Here is a 20,094-nt window from a genome sequence, read left to right on the forward strand (position 1 = left end):
AAATATTTTATCTTGAATATTTACGATATATTAAGTGAATTTTATGAAATGTTAAATTAAAAAATAATCCTTACAGTAAATTCAACAACAATGACCATTCTTGGGAGAACTGTAGCAATGCCTATGATGGCAGAATTTGGCTCCGTACATTCTGTTAGCAAAAAACCCAGACTGTTTATATGTTGTAAATTGCTTTTTTTAAATGTTACTAGAGCTATAAACACTGTGGGCTCAGCCCTGCAGGTTATACATTCAAATTTCACGGCGAGTTTGCCTCAGTGAACTCCAAGGATCTGTGCTCTACTTGCGAAATCAGCTTGATGCTATTTTTAAGCAAAACCCAGGTATTTCAGATGCAAACTGTTAGGTAATTAAACACGGCAGGGCCGTGTTCCCCTTGGCTTCACTGGGGCAACTCCAACGAGTCACAAGACTCTGGCCAGACTCCTCTGCGCTGTTAACCAACAGCTTCACAGATAAGTTATTATTTTACTTTTATTTTTAAGACTGTGTATTCTACTTTCAGCTAAGCTTTGCTTCCAGCCGTAAACGCCGTCAGTTTAAGGCCGGGATGGTTCTGGGGTGTGTTTGGGGCGCGGTTGTGCCGGGCTCGCTGCTGACTCGCGCCATTGTTGATTTCGCTGTTGTAGGGGAAAGGCTCTAGGGCGGCAGATAAGGCTGTTGCCATGGTGATGAAGGAGATTCCGAGGGAGGAGTCTGCAGAAGAAAAGCCCCTCCTTACTATGACATCACAGGTGGGCGGAGCGCGGGGCTCTGAGGAGGCCGCGGACACCACGCGGGTCACGGCCACGCGGGAGTTGCCAAAGCCCCACGCGGAACGTGGCACACGAGGAGCGAGGGGAACCCCGGCCCGGCCCCTGTGTCCCCTCGGTGCCACGGCAGCCCCAGCGCTGCTGGGGGTCCCCTCTGCCAGGGGACCCCACACCAACACCAGTGCGGGGAAAACTAGCGTGGGGTCAATAATGGAACCGCTTTGGGGTTTAGATGTTTTGACACAAACACTTAAACAAAAACGCTTTTTTTTCCCTAAATAAAGGGATTTGTAGAAAGTACAGTGTATGTCAGTTACTAGAAAGTTATTTAAAACATCAATGTACTCCACAAATATTCTTTTGCAATGCAGATATAAAATATCCATTTGCAATGCATATATAAAATTAGAAACCACCACTTCACAGTAGTATCATTTTCAATATCTCACATCCCATCCCTAAGCTCTCACTGGGATTCTACTGGTCCAAGTAAGAATGTGCTATTTTGCCCCCCCCTTTGCTTTCATTTCTACAACTTCAGCCAAAGGAAGGACATAAGGCCATCACACTAAACCTCACACCTTGCAGCACCCATTGAGCCTTAGGTGGTTTCATTAGTTTACTGAAGGCAGTGACTGAATGCTGACACACACAGCACTTCCATCTCGTTACAGGAGTGGATTTTACTCCCTTCTGTTGCTCACATTCATGAATTTGTTCCCCAAGCAAGTGCATTTCCTTTACTGTTAATCTCTAGCGCACACAAGTTATTCCTTCTCAACAGGAGGTTTAACGGAAGTAATTGAACCACAAAGTAGTTCTTATGTGAGAGCCTTCAACAAAATCCACAATCCTGTTTTATTCTATTCATATTTTAGGATAGCAGCTACTGTATTTCTGTGAAGGTATTTAGGATGCACATAGCCCTCTTGGAGTGCATCACAGACGCACTGCACTAGCGTACACACGTTGTAGAAATATCATCATCTACTTCGGAAACCAGGTCTGGCGATCTCCTCAGCCCCTGTTGAACACCATCTTTTGTTTGCGGTGGACTGCCATGTCTATGAAGTAACTACATGAAAGATGGTCTCTTTAAGGCATCATTTTCAATTTTCTGCTAAATGATTAACAAAACAATAAGCCAATATAAAACACTGACCCCTGTCCCCACAGCCCCACCACCTAAAAAAGTGCAAAACTTCCACTGGCTTCAACAGGGCCAGGAGCTCAGCCTGGTTTCTTCAGATGTGTTATGCACCATTTGTTGTGGTTGTCTGTCAGTCTACTCAGCAATAGTCTGTGATAAATTTATGAGTAAAATGCTTGTGTCTGTTAGTCAGTATAATTTCTTCCACTAAACACAAATACCTACTTCCCTGCTATGCACCAAAGGGGTGCAGAAACCAAAAGGAAGCAGAATCAAGTGAAAAAGTGAGTATTTTCCATAGCCATCTCTGCATCATGTATGTGTGACGTGCAGTTATACTACCATATTGCATACCTCATTTGTATCCTATTCGTCTGGCTGTGACATTGTTTCGAGATGCTTCCTCTTTAGTGTGTCTGTGTAAACCCCTTGTTCAGCCCGTTCATTCAGAATAACACATCGCTATATTGTGATATACATTTAGCCATCACCATCCAAAGTGTTTGTCTCTGCTCTTTACATGATGAAACAGATGGATGTGGTTGCTGCTCACAGGGTGAAACATGCAGGTTCCAAATTGGCTGCAAACAAGTTTCCCAAGCCAGATTAAATTGGGTCATAAATACAAAGCCTGGTCCTTCCAAAGTTATCACCACCACCATACCCAGTACAGGCAGCTGTGTTTCTCTCAGGAAAGAACGAGATACATTAGGTGTCTATGTTGCTCCATCCCTACAACTAACTAGACAAGAAACCTGCAAGTAAAATGCAAGGATCGAGCCCAGATAGAGCGCTTTCAGAAAAGTTTTTAAAAAAATAAAGCCTCTCATTTCTAACAATCTTTGATGACTGAAGGATTAATCATGTCTGACTGTGGAAGCAGTCTGATACACAAAGAACAGACTCTAAATCCTCATTTTGAAATAGTAACAATGTAGAGAAGCCCCTGCCTTTATATTTTAAGAGACGCTTTTTTTTCTCTCTTCCTCTGGAAAGTATTAAAAACATACCCAACACAGAACTAGTCAGATAAATATTCGCACTTTATTGTTACGCGCTTAGCAAAGCCCCGCTTGTAAGAAATGACAATTATTTGCTGACATAAATACTGTGAATTTAATTTTGATGAAGTTTCCAATTCACAGATTATTTTATATCATCAGGTATTATTTCACATCATCAGATCTGGAGGCAAATCTCCAAATAACATGAACGTGCAGACTCCAGTGAGGAGTCTGCCAATATATGGCAAAACTGGGAATCCTGACCATCATCCCAGCAGTGATGAGTCTACCACAACAAGCAGAGGGGTATTCTTGGTAATTGAGTAGGCCTTTCAGTATCTGTTTTTTGTGATTCTATCTCAATTACTTTTAATTAAAAGCACTTTATTGTTGTGAGAAAGCATTCAGTACTTGCCAAATATTAAATTTCTAGCATCAACAGAGAGTGAGCTTTCAGTACTAACTGGATTTGGTAGAACATAACTCTATACTACGTTCTTGTCTTGCTTTATCTGTGAAAAGATAATCCAGAAGAGACTGGAACAAATTAAAAAAGAGGCTTTTTATACTAATAGAACCCAGAAAAAGTAGAAGAAAGTTTGCTGAAGGTTCAAAGGTTAACTGGAAGTTAACTGCTAACTGAAGCAAAGAAATAAAGGAGAAAAACTGTGCATAAGGTTCGATTTGATTTCCAAAATAAAATTTCTATTTAACCTCTTCACAGCTTCTTTGCATTTGTCAGGAGAATAAAAGCTCACTTCAGACTGAATTTCTAATGAGAAATTTAAACATAAATGTCCCCTGGAGTCAAAGTTTAATTGTACAGTCAGCTATGAAATTCCCAATTTACTACAGGTCAGTGGACTTCAAAAGATTTGATTGAATAAAGTACTTCGATTCACACTTATACTTTAAAATATCATTAACTGCTTTACTGAGCAGTAAAAAAGTGCAGTTAAATACCTTGCCTGCCTGATTTTAAACAAACAAATCTCACACTGTCACAAGAATTATTTGTCTCAGATTCATCACACTTAATTTAGATTCCTCATTAGAGTACATAAATTGGAAAGCAAGTGCCGGTAGGATCCCTATAAAGATAATAGAAAGAAAAAAGACCTGCAGGAGGTGATTCATTTCCAAGATGATCCTGTGGCAGATATACTCTGGTATTATATGGGACAGAAATGAGAGTCCATAAAAAATTCACCAATGAGAAAAAGAAATGCAAAGTATATATTTAAAGCTGCCCCCACTTGTGATTATAACTGAAAAACTATGGGAGCTGCCTACTTAGAATTTACATGAACTACACAGACATTGCTCAGACTACAATTTTAACATTGACTGCTTACGATTTAAAAAGTTAACCTATAAAACACTTAGTTTTAGAATTTGAACTGGAGAGATGAAATTGAAAAAGGTGAAATTATAAGAAACATGCTGAAATTCATCCTATCCCATGAAAAAACGCAGACTACAACATACAAGTTGTCAAAAAACATGTTTCATTACTACACCCCAATTAACTCCACCAGATGCTTAAGACTTTTTAAAAGTTTCTCTATGAGCTATTAGTTAGTATTCAGAGTAGGAATTTTTTTAAATTATTATTATTATTTAAGTGAACTTAATTTGCATGGCATTTCTTGATCCAAGCCTATTTATAGTTGCTCAAGGGTGTATGAGTGAAATACTCAAACCCTTCTACTGCCTAAATTCCACTGATTTCTTTTGTCTTGGCTGGTTGGGGTTTTGTTTTGTTCTGGGGGTTGTGGGGTTTTTTTTGGTTTAGTTTGTTTTTTGGGAGGGGAAGTTTCTAAAAGTCTGACAGAAGATCTTTCAAATGCTTCATTGCAACTCTGTAAAGGAAACCAAGTAAACTGATACTCAGCTCCCAACGTTGTTAGCAGATTTTTCTGATCAATTTGTTTGCATAATCACAGTTTTCCATATACGAGTTAACAGCCCCATTTGAATCAATCATTCTCATTCTAAGCTTCTTAGCATCAGACTTGCAGTGCCTTACAGCCCAGTCCAGAAATGTTTACTGAATAGCATTGTAACAGTAGAACAGAAAGTTAAAGGAATGTAATTAGCTTCTGTTCTCTTTTATACCAATCTAAATAGGAATTTACTCCAATTTAAGTAATTGATACACATCAATGTAGAAAAAGGCAAAAATCATGCCAGTTTAAGATAATAACAATAATTAAGTTTGGACTATGATAATTCACTGTACATCCCAATCATCTCTCTGAGAACAGTGGCAATTTCCTCACTGATCTTGGGACGACCTGACCTCAGATCATATTTTTATATTCTATTTCAAGAATTAATGATAAACTCATTATAAGTATTTTCCATACATCTCAAATCTGTCTTGTTTGATTTACTGTAAACATTTTTAGTAGCTTAATAGTGGACACTTAAGTCCTATTGATAACTCTTTTTCATCTATTATTAAAAAAGGTAAATACAAGAAGACTTAAAAAAAATACAGAATTAATAAATGCATGCTTAGCAGTACAAATATTGATTGATTCTTTACCTCCTAGTTAAATACTGTTCAACACTATTATTGCTTTTAGGGCAGTACACATAATTTCAGCAGAAATAGTCTCATGAGTATAATGAAGTTGCCTTGACAATATGCTTAGAAGTCATAAATTGGCTGCTTGCCTAAAGTTATACAGATTTCTCTGTCACATAAATTAAATACATTTCCATGAAATAACAGTCTTAATTTGAAATTGCCATGGGAATTGATGGTGTGATTTTTTCTTAAAACAAAAAAAAATTAACTATACTTTTTCATACATTTTAAAATGCCTCGGCATTCCGTAAGCACAGAACTATTTGGATAAACATTTTTTTGTAAATAATGTCAGTTTAATCCTGGGTTTTGGGTTTTTTTTTTTTTACTATTATTTATGAATAGGAATTAATTTTCAGAAATTTTTTGTTTCTTCATTCATGAATGCTAAGTAAAAATATATTATCTTGTGAAGGAGTTGCAAGCCATATACTACAGCTCTTCTATATTCAAAGAACTGTTTGTACAGTGAAACTGTTCTACTGAATTGCAAGTCCAAAAAACTCACAAATAGCTTTTAAGTTTCAGGCTTTTCAATCTTCAAAAACATTTCAAAGCAAATGCACATGCCTTGCAGATCCCTAGGGAGAAAGCCTGGGTAACTTAACAAGAAATTAGGACTTGCTGCCTATGACTGCCCGCAGTAATGCATCCAAAACCACAGCCTTGTTCTAGACAGGCAACAGAACTCCGTTTTAAAAGAAAAATCCATCAAAAAAGACAAGATAAATCTGTGTGATTTCAAAATAATTACAGCTTATATGCAAAGCTACAGCAAAGGTACAGTAAAAGATGACTTCAGTTGCATGGGAAATGAACAAAGGCTGGCTGAAGATCAGTAGGAATGGCATAAGCTTTACAAAAATTAAATTCTGTGATAATCTGTGACATATCTGATATTGTTAATTCTCTCATCTTCGTCTTCACAGTCTTCATACTGCTATAGCATGAAGATTTGGTCGTTAAAAAGCAGTGGTTTCTTTCATCTAAGTTGACATTTGATTATGTACCAGACTCAGAATAGTGCATGCGGACCTATACAATCCACAACTGCTGACACTTGAACTTACCTGTGGGTCACTGGTGGTTCACAAAGAATTTGTACATGCGGCCTTCTTCACTTTCAGCTAATGAAAAACAGTAAATAATTCTCTAATATTTTGTAAGCAATCATCATAGCTGCCCCTAGAGAAACAGCAAGGGTACAAATCTAACACCTGCAATGTGTGTGGAACAGGAGTCCTATAGTTTCTGTCCCCTGCACCTTATTTAAAAGCATTTGAGAGCTGTAGTTCTCAAAGTCAGAATTCCTCTTCAGCTGTTGTCACACAAAAAGTAATTTCAATAATTAATACAGAAAACAGAATCCAGCACCATGAGTTATCATTTGGTCCCTGCAGACGCTGTCACACTTGTGCCTTCTCCCACAGTAAAGGTTTCTTTGGAGCTTTCTCAACAGATAACCTTGGATTCTGCAGGTTTTCTGTTCTGCAAGACTTTCCCCACCTGCATTTACTCAGCGGACGTGTCAGATTTGTTACTCCCTCAGTTAACCTGCAGGCCATTTTGGGAGTACAGACTACGTACTTCCAGTAACTAACAGTACAGAAATAATTTCTTTAAAATAACATTTTGTCATTTCTTAGTGACGATATTACTTTAATGATCTCTAAGTGGCTAGCACGATGAGTTAATTTTGTCTTTGTTCAGCATTGTAGGGTAGTTCTTCAGATTGTGATATGGGTAAAGGAAGAGGCCAAAACACAAATCACAGGGTAATGCTACAAGTACAACGCACAGCCAAGTGAGGGAAAGCAAATAAATAAAATCTTATAACACCCAGGAAAGGGAGGCACTTCGGTTTAGTAAACAGCATCCTTTACTTTAAAAGTGAATAGAGCATGCTGACATTAATGCAACAGACAGATTTACAGTAAATCATGAGCGGTAAAGGCCAAATTGTCAGTCACAGTCCAAATATCACAAGAGCAAGTTTCCTCCCCTTGCTCTATGGCTCTGATCCAGCATGACTGTTAGGCACACGCTTAACCTTGAGTTTCGCTGAACACAATTAAGTGCTTTGCTGGAATGAGGCCAAAATGCAGGAGCCAGACAACTACAATTCCATGTTTAGTGTCCTTTAGCCAGACCAAGAGGAACAGAGGGAAGGAGATGGTGAACTGTGAGATATTTAGTTCTGCTTTGCAACAGTACACCATAACTTGTATAGGTTAGCACCCAAATAGGATGCTGTTGTGACACAGCCATCACAGCAAGAGTTGCCACCAAGCAATGCAACTGCTGGTTAGGAATATGCGATATAAGCACATTATCACTCACCAATTTAGGCATCAAGCGTCAGTTTTCAACAACACAGCTGCCATGTGAATTTAAATATCCAGTATGGTGTCCATAGTAATCCTCCCACAGCTTCTCTGACTTCACACCAGCTCCCTGTCAGTTGTTCACATTGAGCCCTAGGGGGTCACTTGGCTGGTGTGATTTCAGGTAAGAAATTGTCACCTCTGATTCACAGGCCACTCCATACACTTCCTACCACTTAGCAACAGAGTACTGGTTACCAGCTGCTGAGCAAGAGTCCTCAGAGAGGCAGCAGCACAAAACTGCCTTCTGCAGGAGGGTGAAATGAGTTTGTCTCAGTTTGAGAGTTTCCTGCTATTCACACTTGGTGGCAGTCAATTATACCATGTGCCCTGTGAATTGGTTCTCTGTTCTTGTGAAAACAAAATATTTGGCTGGCATGTCAGTTTCGTTTGGACATAAATTCGCATTAGAGTGAGGGGAAAAAAGTATGACCCTGGCACAAGGATGATGCAAAAAGTGATCACACTTACTATACAATAGTAAATAAAGTGTGTGATGTGGTAATTTTAATTGTAGAATATTTATAAACATGCCAAAAGAGCAGATAAAAACGTAGCTCATGCAATCTGAACTTTTAGCACAAGCCTAGCGATTTTTGTCAGGAGTTCCCTTCAGTGAACATGCCAAGATAACAATCTGCAGACACAATGGGTGGGCCAACACTTCCAGTATGTTCTAGAGAACAATAACCTCAATTTCTAGTTATGGTTCCCATTTATGAGTTTTTTGAAATAGCTAATAAGTGGAAATGAATTCACTTGTTTTCTCTTACTGTAATGAATGCCACCAAAGATCACAGTGTGACAGATAGGTGCAGAGAACCTGTCCATCAAGAAACCATTGCTGTGTATTATACAAATGAATTAGCGATTGATGCTTGTGCTTCAGTAGATGCCTCTGGCTAAGTTAAAAGAACAGTGTAACACTTACAAACTACTCAAATTAATCTAACTCATTCACCTATTTGTCCAGTCTCACTCAAGCAGCAAACAAGTTCCTCAGAGCAAAGTTCAAAAATATAATATATCCAATATAAAATCTGAGTTAAAAGATTCCTGCTTTCTCCTGTGCTCATTACCATATGTGCATTACCACACCTTGAGCCTTCTAGGTCAGATCATTTCACCGATGCAGTCAGCAGCCCAGCCACACTCTCACCAGCACAGACCGGGCAGTACAGCAAAACGTGGGTGCCCAGGAGCAGCCAGCCTGCTGAACCATACAGGGGATTATCCATCAGTAGTTTGAGGCTTCCCAAATTAGTGCCTTGAGTAATTCAGTCAGCCTCAGGTGACCAAATGGGTAGAATCCAATCCAACTAACTTGGGTAGCTAATTACATCTAAATTTTAGGTGCTCATTGAACCAGTCCTGCTAAAATAAGTTCCATATACAGCCAGTGGAAAAGCGAGGTGCCTTTGAGAGCCTCCTGAGGGACAGCATAAATTAGGCAGGCAAGATCTCCCTATGGAGTTGCTTTTCTAGGCATTTATCTCTCCCTATTGAACATAGAAGGAATTTCAGTGCTTAATTTAAGAGAACTAGTTCACTATGTGCTCAAAACATAGGTGCTAATTAGCTGCCTATGCCTGGCTGGAACCCCCCAATTTAGATTCCAAATAGTTTATCTTAAAGACTAGCATTATGTTACAGCCTACTAACATTATTAAAAAAAAAAAAAAAAGGCAAATGAACATGCACTGTGCACTGCAAACAGATCAACATCAGGAATGTAGCAAGACAGCATATACAATCTGATGTCAGGACTATACCTTACTGACAGCCTCGGTGGACTCCAGCACTCCCACAGTGAGCCCAGCACTCTGAGAAGAGAAGCAGACAAGGCAGATGAACAAAGTCAGCTGTAATTGCGACGCTGGGTAAGACACGGGTGCTCTCAGCTGGTCCCCTGAGCACCAGGTGTGCTGCAGCTCCTTCTGCCTTGAGGCCAAACTAAGCTGCTCTGGGGAAACTTTTCACAACAGAGCCCTGTCAACTGCCCATGCCCTCTTTATTTATTTTTTAAAAAAACACAAACAAAACCAAACCAACCAACACACAAAACAACAGCTACTCCCTAGGTGTTCCATAACTTTCTTACTACAACATAAGATGTAGACTAGGAGCAAACCGACACCAAAGCCACAGCAGTTGTATGCAGACATAATCTCACATTGTCTCTGGCACAGTAAAACACACCACCAGCAACACCAGCATTGTAAGAGGCACCTGCATTAAAACCATGAACCAAATGCCCTGAGGATGAGCAGAAAACAAGTTTTTACAGGGTGGCAGAGCTGCCACCATGGCAGCAGCTGGGTGCCCCATGCAGGCTTCCCGGAGCAGTGCCCCCCTTGAAGAGATTCCATGGGGCTACGGCTCCAGGAAGGTATTTTACCAGGCAGGACAACCCTAGGAGAACAAGGAGAGAAAATAAGGCTTGGGAGAGGTTAGGGGTGACTGCAGGGCAGAGGAAGAGTGCTGGGCGGGTGACTGAGGGAACCTGACACAAAGCTGGATATTATCTAGGGGCCCTCTCACAGCTGCCACTCCCTTTCAGGGGACCAGCACAGAGCCTCTTCCACAGCAACATCTCCCCTCCTACCACAGCACACCCATGTCCAGGCCCATTCAGGGTTTGATTTTTTTTTAGCTCCAGCACAATTAATTGGTCCCCCACCTACCCTTCAGGCCTGAGGAGCTCCCAGAGAAAGAACTGCCATAAGCTGCCACCTCCTCCTCCTGTTCCTCGCAGCAGCACAGAGACCACTGGCCAAACCAAACTAAAATTCAGCAGCAAAGGCAGCTGATATAGTACATCAGCTAAATAAATGCAGACAGCTGGGGTGCAGAAAATGGAGAGCAGGTGATTTCCATCAGCACACTAAGCTGTAGGACTGCCCAGCCTGTGCTGAGGGGAAGCATGGCAGACATGACCCCCAGCACAATGGCCACTGTCTGACCTGGCCTCTGCACCTCGTCTCACTTCTCTACTAAATAATCCTTACTTTAATTATATATTTAAGTAGCAGGGCTCATATCAAACATCAGGTGATACTTTTGACTCTCCCAGTATTTCTCCCACAGCCTCCACAAAAAAACACAAATATGGTCTCCAGAACAACAACAACAAAACAATAGCAGTATTGGGGCGAGGGGAAAAAAGAAAACCACGAGACACAAAAAACAAACAAAAAACAATAAAACAAACAAACAAAACCAAAACACACCCCCCAGCTTTTTCTGTGGTGCTGTCCAATAGCAGAAGTCAGTCATGGAAAATTAGTTTATTTGAATTTAGGAGTATTTTATACTACGGATGGGTCTCTTCAGATGTATTAGAATTAGGGAGTATCACCCGCCGCAGATTTCAGATATCCTTCAGTTAAAGGAGTGCGTGGGTTTTTTCTTTGATTAAAATTGATTTTATAAACAAAAAATAAGTTATTGGAGCCATTATGAGGATTTATGGCATTCACTGGCTCAATTAGTACTCAGAAATGAAGAGTTTTCACAGGCTGAGTCTGTATCGCTTGGCGTGTGTACAAACACCGCGCATGTCAATAGCAGCAGCGCCAGCCGCCAGGCTCCTGCTCCAGCGCTGGGTGATGCTGGGCAGCTTGCTTAATTTCACTTTGCTGCTCTCCTCTGCAACGTAGAGATAATAGTTCTCAGCTCTGCGGTGGTGCCAGGCTTGATTCATGAATGTTTTAAAGCATTCTGTGATATTCACCCTGAAAGGTGCTTGAGAACCATAAATTATTACTTTAATATAGATAATAGTTTTCATCTCATGAATGTTTTATAGCACTACTCCAAATTCATGCCTGATATAACTCTAATAACTTGAGCAGAGTTAAACTAGGGATAAATTTGGTACAACATATGAGGCAGCAAAATGAAATTCCAAGTGTGAGACCGAGGATTTACTGAGTGGCATTGCATACACAGCCATGACACAAACTACCCCACTGCCCGCTCACCTACAGCAAAAATATCAGCTCATGGCACTCTTTAGCATTGAGGTTTGATTCATCATGAAATGTCTGCTTCATGACAAAAACATATTTTTTTCCATTATGTTCTACTGCTATATATATGTAGTTTGTATTTTTTGAGAATTAGTAGACTTCATCAACTATTTGCTATCTGTTTTGATCCAGATATTTCAGTTGAAAGCAGATTATTCTTTTGTAGGAACAATCGTTTTAACAAGACACTCCTACAGCTTCCAGTCATTAGTCATGGGAGCTTAGGACACAGCACTGGGAGGGATCCTCTGGGCCACAGTTCACTTCACAAAAGCAATCACATCATAAACAGACATGTAAAAAGCTTGCCAAAAGCCATTTAAAATAGTCTTTTTGTCCCCCTGCTGTAAAAACAAAAACCAACCACAAACAAAACACAGCAAAACCAAAAAAACCCACAATGCTCATACACTTCACTGCTGTGATAGCTAGAAAGATTCTTTTAATTCTCAGACCAGATTTATTCATGTGCAGTTTGGATCTCTTTGTTGTGGTGCAACCCTTTCTCAACAGCTGTTAAATAACTTTCCTCCTCCAAAGTCATCTAACCGCTCTTCCTTTATGTAAACATGAAGAATAATTATATTCCTACTCAATCTTCATTTTGTTTGCATAAGCAAATCAAACTCTTTTAGTCTCCCTGTAAAATGCATTCTTTATTCCTCTGATCATTTGGGTGGCCCACCTCTGATGAATTTAGTGTATATGTTCACAAAGTAAGGGAGAGAAGAGGAATCTATTTGTCTCCTAATTGAACTTGCTGCAAATGCAGCAGAAAGAAGACACAACAAAATTAAATTTTGGCGTTTGCCAGCAAAATTGATGAAGTGGCTGCTACCACCAATCTTCTTTCAGTTTAATGGTAGAATTTTATCAAGAGACTTTGAACAATAACCTGCTGGTACAAACTAATGAAAGCCTGTTGTTGAGCAGGTCTTCCTTATATAAGCAACATAATAAAGAAATTTCTAGGGATGTGATAACCAGCTTTGAAAAGAAAAAAATATTTACCAGACATCTGCTACTTCATACTTCACTTGAACCCTTGAGAAATTCACATCATTGTTGATTCTGGTTTCCCTCCTCTCCACAATTCTGATTCTCAGCATTATTGCTGCTCTTCCCAGTGTTTATCCCCATGCCCCCGGAACAGCTTCAGACAATAAATTGCCTTTCGGTTGGTCTTCAGATTTTATATTCTTCACTGTCTCCAGTGAGTGATTTTGGCTGCCTGGGTTCTCGTAACCCTTCTTCATTCCCTCCTTCTCCCACCTATTAAAGAACATTTCCACGGAATGTAATGGGAAACTTCAAAACATACAAATCTTATGAAATAATGTACACTATTGATACACTCTTATAGATACAGAAACAAAATATTTTCTATGAAGATTTTACTTTTACAGTGATTGCTATAGAACCTCTCCTTTCCTCCCTCATGTCCGCCTGCAGGACTTTCCTTTGTGCTCTTAGTATATCACAGAATAGATCACTGAAGATCCAGCTGATCCAGAGGCTTTCCCAATCTTTCTGCTGGATGCTATGTTCACCCGAATATGCAACTTGTTGCAGCAGCTGTTAGTGATGCTGGTTCCTAAGATGGGATGTATAAATGCAAAAAGAAAAATGCATTCAAGCAATTTTTGCTGATGTGGATTTGATCACAAAGAAACTTTAAAAATAATTAAAGTAATTTGGACAAGAAATAACTAGGCATCCACCTTTGTTTTTTCACCAACAGAAATAAGTAAGGACTGACACCAAATAATAAATAGCAAAATAAGGTCCTCTTAAGTCTTGAATATCAATATTAGGCAAAAATACAGACCTGGAGATAACATGGTCCTATTGAGGCACCTTTAATGGCAATCAAAGGTGTGCAGATGGTATAAATGCAATTTCCAGTCAAGTGTTGAGATTTATGAAATTAAGCAAGGAACTTCTGTGCATTGAATGAGACAGCAACCTGGACAATCAATTTGGAGACTTAAAAACCCACATGATTAAGTCACCTGTAAGGTGCACCTGCAATCTGGGTTTAGCATATGCTGAATTACAGGCCGGGACAGTATCATTTCCAGATTTCTAAATGAAGTGCCCACATTTGCATGTTCTGCTGCACACGATTGGGCAGGCAATCACTCATCTGGCTTCCGTGTTACTCATGTAAATTGGTATTTCGGTGCAAAACTGCAAGGTCCTGGGCAAATGAGTAAATGCGCATATTATACAGTCAGTCAGCACTAGGTGCCAGCTTAAATGTTTGATCCATCAAAATAATGGACTTTTTATTTAAATAGCTCCAGTATTTTCTTGCAACTTTGTAAGATAGAAATGAAGTACTGAACAACAGCAAATCTAAGCTGTTTTGCTGTAATAACTTCAAAGGCAGTCTTGCTACTGGAGTAGCTAAATGCCAGTAATTAACACATATAAAATGAGGAGGACTAAATACCTTTTTTTGCCAGTTTAAATCTGTGTTAGCATCCTAAATTTAAAAGCTAAAATTTTGAAAATTCAACCATGGAAAACCAGTGAGAACAGAATGGAGAGAAGAAGAGCAGAGAGGACTGTTAAAGTAAATGCAGGCCACACCATCAGCATCCATCCAGCTCAGCTCAGGTCTTGACCCTCCAATCAGAGATAGACTGCAGAGAGGAGACTTTTATTTATGAGACTGTTTTACTGTTTTGTCTTTTTAATCCCTAATACATGAAGTAGCCTATAATACAAAGTTTCTTTTAGGTAACCGAAAACCTATACAATCATGCAATTCCAATAAAAAGGGAAAACTGCTCATAAATAAAACCTGGATCATGAGTCTTCACAGAGTCAGAACCCAGGCAGGAAGCTCATACACTCATCAGGATCCCTCCACCGCCATTCATACGTCTTTGTGTTGCAGAGAAGTGTTTTCTGCCTCGGCAGGTTATTGTTTAATGGGCTAATCCATATTTGATAGATGAAATGGTAACGTGCATGTTCTGTGGGGAGGCACGTTACTGGTGGAAAATGGACCACTTTCGAATACTAAATAAGCCCTGCTTAGTCTCCTGGTGATAGAGAAGGCCAAATTCACCCATTGATTTGAAGGGAGTTACATCAGGCCCTGTATACTTTAGCCCTGTAAGCAATATTATGCAATAATTGCTATGGAAAAATCACCTTGCTGCTTTATTTTTGTGCAGTTTATAGAACTGGAATATAATTTTGCCCCAAAAGAGTGGCTAATTTTTTTATTTTATGCCCAGAGCTATATGTGCATCTTCTAATTGCAATATCTTACTCTCTCACAACCAAAAATAAAGCACATGATATTGTAAGAATGTTTTATTTCTTTAAATTCCGCATCCCAACAACACTCTGTGACCCTGGGTTGTTTCATTGCTAGCTGGTGAATGAGCAACAAGAAAGCAGACCCCTTCTGAGCCCCTCCATTGATGACTTTCTCTGCGAAACTAAACCAGAAGCTGTGGCAAGGCCTGTAACATCAAATACTGCAGGTAAACAAGATTCTTTACTATCCCTCACTAGAGAGAAATAATTTTAGTGTTATCTTAGTTTCAGTACATTTTTGTCAAGTGATTTCTTGATTTTTTACTATTTGCGCAAAATTACAAGCTGGTATTAAGTTATAATTGCCTGATCTATTAGTAGAAAAAACTTTATCCATTACATTTGAGGGCAAATCTGATGTGATGCAAATCACATGTATTCTAGCAGATATCCAGAGTTGAATTAAAGGGAACTTGTTTAAGTTCAGCAGGAAGTACTTATCATTTGATCAATTCTCAATCTTTGCTTTTGCAACATTTCAATTTATGAGTAAGCCACAATTAGTCTGGTTTTAACCAAACCCATTCCTTACTCTAGAAAGGTTTCTTTAGTAAAAACTTGTATGGATGCTGGAGAAAAGGGAGGAGATATCGAACAGTTCGTCCAGGCTGAGTTTGGACACTTTATTAGTGAAAGTATATAACACATTCCTGAGCTCCTTTGTGTTGCGGTAAAGTAGTAGAGCAGGTAATGAAAAGTGAGAGTGAATCCTAAAAGACTTTTGAATTATACTCAACCATGTTTGGAGTATATTGTCCTTTGGAAGCATTTTTAGAAACTGGCCTCTTCCTGTTGAGTATTTGTGCACAGGTGATCAAAGCGGTTGAGCAGATCAGCTGAGATGCACTAAAATCAGTGCAGCACTACCAGCTTCTATTGCTGTCTCATAAAATGACTTGGCTTGTTAGAAGGGATTTAACTGAAATCTATGTACATGCAAATTATTAAGATGAATAATTGACAGCTGGGTGATCATCTTCACATGTAATTAATACATGTCTAAAGCAATATGCAGGTTCTAGTAGCAAAAACTGGAACATTGAATTAAATAACTATTGTAAATAATATTTTTTCCTTTCATATATAGCTAAAGATTACAGGGATGAGTAGAAACATTTCAGGTTGTTTAAGAGTTGTGTTTATTGTAAAAAAGTAAGTATCTGTAGATCCTATATCTGCCTTGAATATCTATGAGATTGGAAGGATTAATTAGATTTATTTAATAACAAAAAAATCTTATTCTATGAAGACTGATGAAATTCAGTGATTTACCAAGAACACAGATAAGGCACTGCAAGAGATAATACATATTGATCTGTCAAAAGCACCTGCCCTATAAAAAGATGATAAAGAGCGAGTCTTTTATGCGCTAAAGAACTTGAAATGTTACTCTTTAAGCAACTCCAACTGAACATGCCTTTTATACTGAGGTAGTCCTTAATAGAAATAGCAATAGAAGTTATAATTATATTCAGTATTTATACCCCAGAACACAAAAAACAAGAAGAGTAAAAATGATTACTAAACATACCATTATTCCTTTATGACCTGAGAGGTCCAGTCAAGAAGCTGTCCACTCTTCAGCTTTTTCCATAATGGCACAACAGCAGTGCCCTAAGCAGCTGGTACCAGGACTTGATGTGTCATAAGATTAAACCAAATATAATCCAAAAGCTTGATTATATAGGCAACCATCACAACATAAGAAAAACTGTGGAGTAAGGCCACAGCCTTAAGTCCTTTTCAGAGGAAAAGCCTTTATGCAAATCAGGCTTTTCTAAACTGTATCCAGTTAAGCACCTGAAATCAATAGTCATATTTGAATAGGCTGGTCATCATCTTTAGCCAGAAAATATACATCCATTCTAGTCAAATGCAAACACACTAGTAATTTTTTTCCAAATAAAATACATTTTTAAAAGAGAGCTATTTGAATTAAAACTACATTGAATTCTAACATTTTGTCTCTAAGTATTATCAACAGGTCTGGATCTCTTGGATCTCAGTGAACCTGTCTTACAAAACCAAAACAAAGCAAAGAAATCAGAGAATCCATCAAGAAGTGAAGGCTTAAAAGCTTCAACCCACAGAAAGAAGACAGACAATTCTGACCTTATCAGTGTGGATACTGAGCAGAAGGTCCAGACTGTCAGAGTTTCAGACAAGTCTTCACTAGATTTAGGTAAGAGTGTAGCTGTTTCAGCAGTGCTACAGACACTTGCTTAGCACAAGTTTCTCCTTGCTACTATCACAAAGTAATGAGCAACACCAGGATTTTTGTTGCACCACATTTTTGCAGGGGGTGTAACCTTTGTTCCACATTATAAACTACCTGAAATACTTTGTCACTGTAAACACTCTTGCCTTTGCCATTATACCTATGAAGTTGTCATTAAATGGGCAAGTAAAGTTTTGGAAAGATTCTTAAAAAATAATTTAGTTAGGGTCAGTAAAATGATAGAAAAATCTGTAGGGGTATCATGAGAAATTGGTAAAAGACACAAATCAGAGGCAGCCCATACTGGATGTCCTTTTCAGAACTGCAGATGTCAGAAATACACATTATATTTGTAAATATTGCTTTATCTATGCATACAAGAGAAAAAAAAATCCATTCTTGACAAAAGAGCCATATTTATACATACTGACAAAAATCCTAAACACAACTCAATATCCTGCCAAGCGTGATCTATAGATGAGCTTTAGAAAAGGTGAATTTAATTTAGTTCCATCCAAACTAAATTACTTGCACCACAACTGAGAAATTTGCAAGGTAAATGTAATTTATACCAAGGTAGCGAGATTTCCATTCATCAGCACAGAAATTCTTTTTGAGAACTTTATCTTCAAACAGGAGATGAACTTTTGATTTTTGCAAAGCAAGTCCAACATATGACTGAATATATTATTCAGTTACCTATGTAGGCATTTTTAAATGGTAGTCACTAAAAGAAGTTGTATTTTTATGATTTGACTACAATTAGGAAATTAAAGATATTCAAAACTATTAGATACTTAATATAATTTTATCAACAGGTCTAAATTACATACAAACACAGATTTTGAGTCCTGAGTTCCACTGACATTCTGACCACTAATGCTAATAGACTTAGAAAAACGTTATGAATTCCCAAATATTTTCACAGACTATCAACTAAAAAGGTGCACAACATTTCTGTTTGGACCTTAATTAACATACAGTGTTTGATGGCACCATTTTCTCTATAACCTATATTTAACAAAGGAGAGTTTTCTGCAGTACTTTCTTTAGAAGATTCATATTTCCTTTTCTTATTTTTCAGTTGATATTCACACACAGCTAGAGAAATGGGATGACGTCAGTTTTCATGGAGATAGGAGTAGCAAGGTCCACCCTTCTACAGAGCGAACATCATCATCATCTAGAGCTCCATCAAAAGAACTTTTATGGTACAACTTTTTGCTTTCCTCTTAAAAATACTTCCAGTCCAGCTCTCTTAATTCACAGAAAGCTCCCTTGATGACAAGTCATATTATTAAATCTGTTATGAGTACATTAAATGTGTTCAAGCAGACGTTTTGGACAATGTATCATAAGCTAGTGCACTATAAAATGGCACTTTGCCAGCAATTTTTAATGTTGTGAAAAGTAGGAGGTGCAATTACTGAATAAATGGTGGTGAGAATTCTACAGAGATACGCAGTGATCCAAAACCAATTACAAACACGGGAGTAACATGAGTAAAAAAGGATACTTGGCAGAGATTTGACAGTCATTGGATATCTGGTGTATTTTGGTTTCACTACCAAGAGGGCATGATTTCTGTGTATAACTGGAAGAGGCAAGAAAAAATACCCAAGCCAAGCACTACCTCTTTCGTGCAGCTCAACTGAAATTGCAGGGAACGTAAATGAGGAAGAATTGGACTTTTCCTTTGGGAACAGTTCACGTAGATTAATTCTCCTGCCTTCCTGATTTGTAAGCAACATTCATTCACTACATTATGCATGACTATAATTAGCATTTTCATACACTGGAAGCAGTTTTCTGACCAAATGATGCTTATCCTGTAGCTTAACCTGCCCTTTATCTGAGTGTTTCATTCACTCAGAGCTTTTCACAAGTTTTGCTCCGTTAACTCGATTTTGGTCTATAAGGCTTCATTTTCTAGGAAGAAACAATATTAGGATATTGTGGCACAAAAATGCACACATGCCAAGGTGAAGTCCTGTAACGTGCTGGTTGATTCTTAGACACTGACTGCAGGTACAGTCTTGTGTCATTGCCTGAGCTCATTTTGCCTGGCTATGAAATAGAAGCCCAGTGGTAGAGGCAAAGTTTTCATTCCTTTATACTGTAATAGTTTAATGCCAATATACACCCAGGGCTCTACTGGTGAATCAGGCCTGACTCTTCCCTGTTGTATTAACTATTGCCTCTGTGCAACTGAAAAATGTAAGAGTGGGACACTGAGAAGGGCCTGGGCACGTTTGATAACTGCAAGTTAAACCATTCTGTTAAAAGAAATAACCTGACGAATCAGTATGTGCTAATGAAGCTGAAAGACAAGGCAGCATGTCTTAGTGTGCAGTGATGAGAATACAAATGCATTATTTCTAGGTCCACAGAAAACAGATCACAGTCTGAGCTGACTAATGTCAAGAGTGCCTTGGACTCTGATTCGACATCAGAATTAGAACTTGCACCCTCAATACAGGTAAGAGGATTTGGTAGATTTATTAACAATAAAAAGGCAAATAGGAATTGTCCCACTGGCTAATTGTTCACATTCTGGAAGAACTTTTTAAGCGATATTTTCAAGATCATCTGTTAAAAGACT

The 20,094-nt window shown here is 38.6% G+C and overlaps 1 protein-coding gene across 3 annotated transcripts in view; it reads left to right on the top strand.

The window, feature by feature from the left end:
• Positions 1-671: 671 nt before the first annotated feature.
• The window catches only part of PEX5L (peroxisomal biogenesis factor 5 like), a gene marked incomplete at its 3' end in the record, with an annotated part of 37,790 nt that continues 18,367 nt past the window's right edge, over positions 672-20,094 (top strand). Inside the window, exons 1-6 of one of the 3 annotated variants that reach the window (XM_082056132.1) lie at positions 672-755; positions 2,169-2,207; positions 15,330-15,441; positions 17,247-17,456; positions 18,577-18,703; positions 19,875-19,971. In XM_082056132.1, the coding sequence (XP_081912258.1) occupies positions 687-755; positions 2,169-2,207; positions 15,330-15,441; positions 17,247-17,456; positions 18,577-18,703; positions 19,875-19,971 (654 nt within the window). In that variant the 5' untranslated portion in view covers positions 672-686. The remainder of the gene's footprint in view (positions 756-2,168; positions 2,208-15,329; positions 15,442-17,246; positions 17,457-18,576; positions 18,704-19,874; positions 19,972-20,094) is intronic. The other 2 variants (XM_082056133.1, XM_082056134.1) reach the window with 2 other exon arrangements.

Source organism: Streptopelia decaocto (genome assembly GCF_964273445.1).
Source record: "Streptopelia decaocto genome assembly, chromosome: 6".
Taxonomy (NCBI): Eukaryota; Metazoa; Chordata; class Aves; order Columbiformes; family Columbidae; genus Streptopelia; species Streptopelia decaocto.